Genomic DNA, 6,748 nt, shown 5'->3' on the forward strand with positions numbered 1-6,748 from the left:
ACTGACGTTAAGCAGTAGTTCCTCTATGATACTGTAAAAAGTAAACTAGTTTGACATTAAGTTACAGAGCAGGAGAAGGTGATACAAAAGAGTAAGCCAGGCACTTATTTTAGGATTTCCTGCTTTAAGTGATTTGCTTTGTTCTGATTAGCAGTTAATGTTAAAGGGTAGTTGGGGGCACCATGCCAAGAGTACAAACAAGAACCCGTTGTTTCAAATATAGGTATATTTAGTATAGGACATTCTTTCTTTCCAGTTGGAAAATTTGCAGGGTGCTTTTTATTCAAGACATAATCACCAGCAGTGTTCTGTTACAAGTTCACTCTGTGGTTGAATGGAGGTGTCATAAGGGAGGGTTCTATTCAGCTGGACAGGTTAGAAAAGATTTTAGTGAATAAGTGTACAGTATATCCTTCTAAAATACTAGTTATACCTGTCCATTTTAGTAATAACAACATAAGTGTGTGTCTTTCACATCATTTGTCACAATAGCAGTATAACTAATATGGTTAAGATGGCAGAGATAACAGTTACAGAGTATCGCAGTAGCAGCAATAGTGATGTTATCATGTTTGTTATAGTAATTACAGAACACTCAATAAATTGCTATTAAAACATGACTAAAGTTCAAAGTAGGCATTATACAGGGTTAAGTATTGGTCTCTCATACAGTTTGGCAATAAACTACACAAATTTCTGTGCGGCCATTATTTCACGTTTGTAACATACATGTTTATCGTTAGGTCCTTATTAACCTTATCCTTATTTAATCCCTTCATGCAATCACTTGATAACTAGTGCAAACTACCATATACTAATTTATCTACTTTGGAATAGCCATTGGGCAAGCATTTAAGAAAACTCTAGTTACAACATAATCAACGAGCTACCCTCATTCCACAGTTGTTAGCTCCATTATAATAACCTTTGGTTTGAGAACACTACTATCCATTAATGACAATAAAGGTTAAGCAAAAGTGGTTCTTTCTCTTAGAAGGCATATAAAATCAGTGGAACTGTTTTGGAGACAATAATTCAACTTTACGAATGCTACTGTTAAGCAATGACAAGCAAGGTGTTAGTCAAACATCATAATTTACATTATAAGGCATACAACAGTCCCTTGTAATGTGTAAAAATTATAATTTATCTTACAAAAGACCACAATCAACTACTTACTTTATTCATACACTTCACTTGGTGGGGAGAGGGGATGTTGCATTCAGGTTATACTTCTTTAGTTTTAAAAATGGTGCAGAGTGGTCGGCCAATATTAATACAGTCTTCACAGAAGGTGGGTGGTGGGTGGGTCACAATTGGGAGCTACCTGGGGGGGGTTAGTTTTCATGGTATTTCTGCGTAGGATGGAGTCAAGACCACAATGAGATACTGTAAAAAAAAAAAAATAAATAAGGTAGAGCTTTATACCTTGTAGAAAGTCAATTAAACTATGAGGACTACAGAAATTAAGACGCAGTTCCTCTATGATACTATGAAAATAAATCCTCTCTACATTTATAACTATATGCTTATTTTCATCACTCATATGGCCAGCGCAATGGTGCAGCGGTAGCATTGTCTCCTCACAGCAAGAGGTTCTCTGGTTCGATTCTCAGCTGGGGTGCCTTCTGTGTAGTGTCTGCATATCTTCCCTGCATTCATGTGGGTTTCCCTCCAGCTGCTCTGGTTTCCTCCCACGTTACAAAGACATGCATCTGCAGCCTTTCTCCCTGGGCCTCCGCTGCATATCTTCCCTGCATTCATGTGGGTTTCCCTCCAGCTGCTCTGGTTTCCTCCCACGTTACAAAGACATGCATCTGCAGCCTTTCTCCCTGGGCCTCCGCTGAAAATTGGCTTTGTTCCAAGTCAGACTTTCCCGGTTAACAAATGATAAATAAAATAAATAAAAATACATATGTAAATGCAATCTGTTTATTATTGTACAACAATCCTACAGTGGTGCAGTGGTTAACGTTGTCGCCTCACAGCAAGAGGTTCTCTGGTTCAATTCTCGGCTGGGGTGCCTTCTGTGTGGAGTCTGCATGTTCTCCCTGTGTTCGCGTGGGTTTCCTCCCACATTCCAAAGACATGCATCTGGAGCATTTCTCCCCGGGCCTCCGCTGAAAACAGGCTCTGTGGAACCTAGTCGGACTTTCCCGGTCAACAAATGTTAAATAAAATAAATAAATAAATATTAACCTCTGCCTTGATTGTATTACACCTTGCATGCCCCATTTCTGCTGTTAGGAAACTGAAATTCTTTTTTCTCTGTAATGTTTTTGTAATTTTCTAACTTTAATGGAGCTTTTCTTCCCAGGCCTCTGCTGAAAAGGGCCTGAGTGTCCAGTGGGACCATCCCAGTAAACAAAAGGCAATAACTAAATAAATAAATAAAAATAAATAAATATAAAAATTTATATAGATATATATATATATATATATATATATATATATATATATATATATATATATATATATATGTATATATATATATATATATATATATATATATATATATATGTATATATATATATATACATACATATACACACACACACACACACACACATATAATATATATATATATATATATATATATATATATATATATATATATATAATCAATATTGGTGGAAATACCTCTCAGCTTCTCCTAATTTAATTAATTGCATTCTTCCTTAAACTTTTGTGTTCTACACTGAAGGAGTGTGAAGCAAATTCATTGTTATTTTTTTTTTTTCGTGACAAATTTCCATGTTAGACAACACTGAATCATATTAATTTATAAAAAAACTATTTTTAAATAAGAAGAAGCAGTTAATAACCTGGTCTATATTAAATCAGCGAATGCTGTGCTGACATCCTTATGTAGAGGGCTCATCACTGCAGAGCCTTGAAACAACTAAACTGGCATGAACTACTCAACTACTTTCCATAGTCATGACTTATTGTTGCATATAATCTTAAACATGCACCAGAAAAATGCCCTGCTTTAGAAGACACTCCCATCACTCAAGGCATTGTGATACTGGAAATTGTGATTATCCATGGCTAACAAGTAAAACAACCTTCTCATAGACACATCATAGATAAGTTCATAGATTAGTACTAGGCTAACTGCCCATTTGGGCTATTATAAGCCTAGCCAATTACCCCATGTCAGAATCAAACCATGCATCTTGTATTTATAAGGTAAACACTTTAACCAGTATGCCAACCTCCCACCCCATGGTCTCCTGACTTACGCGAGTGATCAGCATAGGTTCGGAGAGATTAATAAGACTTGCAACCTCACAACACTTAAGCCATACTTTGCATATCTATGCTTTATTTACCACACAGAGCAGTGTAAGTGATTCAGTACCTAGCGCACCTTCAACAAGAGCCAAAAGATCAGACGATCCACGATTGTTGTGACAAGGGGGACACTTAGAAATGCAAGACGCTCTAATATGAGGGAGGGCTGTGCTCTAACTTGTGAAACTTGACATTTTTGGTCCTGTCACCTTGTCTTTGCCAAATACAAGGAAACAATACATTAACACTTACAAAGCTAACTGTAATAGATATTCTCTGGTGTCATGGCCATTGTTCCTTCACCAAATAAACAGCTCTCTGCACAGTTCCCTTTCATGCATGCACACAGGCAGGACAGACACTCAAACGGTTTATCTTGCAAGACTGAGAACAATTTTCATGCAGATATGGTAAATGCCAAAACAGACAATTAAATAAGAAGCTGACTGTACATGTTAGTTTACTATTTTTGTGCTACAATTATTTGTAGGATGAGCATTTTCCTAAAGTAATGCAAATGCAAAATAATTACAAGATGTACATGTCATACCTCTTAGAGCTAGAAATCTGGACAACGCCACAAATAATGGGGGTACAAAGGCCCCAAAATAGGGACACTTTTTAAATATTGCTATTACAAACTTAGAAAGTTGATGGAATAACAGGTTTTGCATTAGCATGGATTTTCTAAAGGATATTAAGTCTGAAAATCAAATGTCTGCCAGTACTTTCTGACATCAGTCCTCAGTGATGTTAGTGATTTGCCAGAAAAATACAATTTTATGAGAAACCGACCAAAAATATGAATAAAAAATATGGACTTTCTGCCAAAATCTGGAGAGCTGAGAGCTATGCTATGTGGTAACATTAAACAGGCAAACCAATAAAACTATGATGAGATGCACTGACCTGACCTAAGGGTCAGGTCACTCCATGTTCTGCAGACCATTCAGCCTGAACTGAGAGATAAGGGGACAAACAGTACTACAGGGAATAAAGGGGCAGTAGAAATAACTCAGAACTGGTATTATGTAGGAGATACAGTAAGCAAGAAGTACGCCTGATGCAACACTGCAGAAACACAGGTGGACAGAATTAACACTGAATCAGTAAGAGACTAACAGGAACAAAGTAAACGCGGTCTGTATGAGTAACAGACCAGCAGCAAGAAAGCCGGCATATGCTGGAGGGTGACACATACAGGTATGGTTCGGCTAAGTCCTGTCAACTTGATGTGAAGCAGATTAAAATAAGCAGCAGATAAGAAAAAAAAATAAAACACATAAAATAAAGTAAAGAAACATATAATAAATAAGTGAGTACCTTCCAGTTTGTGAACAGACTGTAGCATCAGCAGCAACAGCTCCGTGTTTGTAGGTGTCCAGCACTGCGCCAAAAGTCACAAGCCTCACCAGTACTATTACCCCAACAAGGAGTAACACTAAAATGCCCAGGCAACACCAACATTTCTGTCTTCTGGTGCGAGTATCCATTCCTCTGTGTAACACAGCAGCTGTGATAATGCTGGGCTAAGAGATCGGCTCAGGCACGTTATGACAAGTAACTTCCCAAAGCTGTGGGAGTTTACGACCTGCAAAGTCAAGATAAAGTTAGTAGCATGTCCTGAGGTTATACAAGGAGGAGGAGTGTGGTAAGTACGTCTCCACCCGGCTTTACTTTCACATGATGAGGGGGCGGGGGGCCGTCACTAAATAGAGCACATCTTCCTATCCACAAGTCTGCTGTGCACCGCTTGTAATGCACACAGTCAAATAAAACAAAATATTGTCAGGGCATGACCGAACGAAACCCCGTAGCAAACGTCCTTGGTTAAAGTGTCAATAGCAACTGGCCACGAGCGGGATGTGGAAGAACAATCGCGGAGGCACTGGGCACCCAGCGGTGTAAACCTCGGCTCTCTTAAAGTGACTCCAACCGCATCTGCAAACAAATGGGCAGCGGGATTGTGGATGGACAGAGCAGCACGATTGATATCACGCTCCGATATTCTAAAATAAATATATATTTACACTGTTATACACCTTTCTGACGTCAGAAAGGCTCTTAACAAGGTTTTAAAGAGTCCGCGTTATATCTCAATGAAGGGTCACTCACTTCAAATGAACAGTAACAAAACCCCACCCCTGGAACACCCTCCTCATCCATATAGCACTTGACACTCATACGCACCTCCCCATGACTACTAGTAATATCAATAACAAAAGATCTCAAGACCATCACCAGCCATACCTCTCAACTTCTTGCTGCAAAAAATCTCACAAAGCTAAAAACAATAAGGGGACGGAGGCCCTAAAATAGGGGCAGTTTTTAAATATTGTCCTTATAACCTTAGAAGTTGCCAGGATAAAAGAATTTGTGCTATTCAGGGTTTTTTTTCTAAAGGTTACAAAGTTAGAAACTCAAATTGAGGTCATTATTTAGTGACTTCAATCCCCAGTAATTTGCCAGATAACAATAAATTTTCTGAGGAACATACCAAAAATCTGAGAAAAAAATCTGGACATTCTGTGAAAATCTGTACATTTGAGAGGTATATAAACCTAACTCTCCAGCTCTCCTCCTACCTTATTTTGTAAATAAATCCTCTCTACATTTATAACTATATGCTGCTTTTCATCACAGCTATGCAAATATTTAAATGAGCAATATTTGCGGAAATACCTCTGAGCTGCTCCTAATTTAATGAACTGCATTCTTCATTAAACTTTTGTGTTCTATACTGAAGGACTGTGAAGCAAATTAATTATATTTTTCATGGCAAATTTGCATGTTACACACCAATGAATCATATTAATTTATCAAAAAACTATTTTTAAATAAGAAGCGGTACTTAATAACCATTCTGTACGTTTCATAGTCATAAGTAAGTGTTCCACATTTTAGATACAGAAGGCTATAAGCTATGTTGGCGAGTTATTCAGAAATACTTCCATGATTGTTCTGCAGCTAATTAAATACCATTCCTAATATCATAGATGTTAATCATACTGATCGCTGTTACTTCAGACTTAGCTATATGAGTTATATCCTGCTAAGGATAAAAGAGATAGCCAGCTTCCAAAGCTTTTGGAAAACATTCCGGGTGCCAAACTAGTTAAAATAGTTAGCCCCCTGGAAATGAGGTGTCCAAAACGTCAACTTTAGATGCAAAGCCCCTCAGAGTGTTTGTGCTAACAAAAATCGCTCTTGTAGGCTTTGGAGGATCAACATACTAGTGGAATAAATAGATTTACCAATAAAAGCTGTATAAACAGATTTACTACTACTCGAGGTTCTGGTACCCTCTGCTGTTGATACAGTGGACAACCTTCAGCCATGAAAATCCACCTTTTAAACTCTGGGCATAAAGAAACGTGCCAATAAAGAAAAATGATGTACGGTTAGTGTTCTACCTCAACATCACTGCAGGTAAAGTGGTAGGTGAGGTATT

At 37.8% G+C, this 6,748-nt stretch overlaps 1 protein-coding gene across 1 annotated transcript in view; it reads right to left on the minus strand.

The window, feature by feature from the left end:
* LOC122799642 (glutathione hydrolase 5 proenzyme-like) overlaps positions 1 to 5,086 on the minus strand; it is a 739,199-nt gene extending 734,113 nt beyond the window's left edge. The window contains exon 1 of the mRNA XM_044068836.1: positions 4,621 to 5,086. Coding sequence (XP_043924771.1) covers positions 4,621 to 4,790 — 170 coding nt within the window. The 5' untranslated portion in view covers positions 4,791 to 5,086. The remainder of the gene's footprint in view (positions 1 to 4,620) is intronic.
* Between the last annotated feature and the right edge of the window lie 1,662 nt (positions 5,087 to 6,748).

Source organism: Protopterus annectens, chromosome 4.part0, assembly GCF_019279795.1.
Source record: "Protopterus annectens isolate FY-2018-M chromosome 4.part0, PAN1.0, whole genome shotgun sequence".
Taxonomy (NCBI): domain Eukaryota; kingdom Metazoa; phylum Chordata; order Ceratodontiformes; family Protopteridae; genus Protopterus; species Protopterus annectens.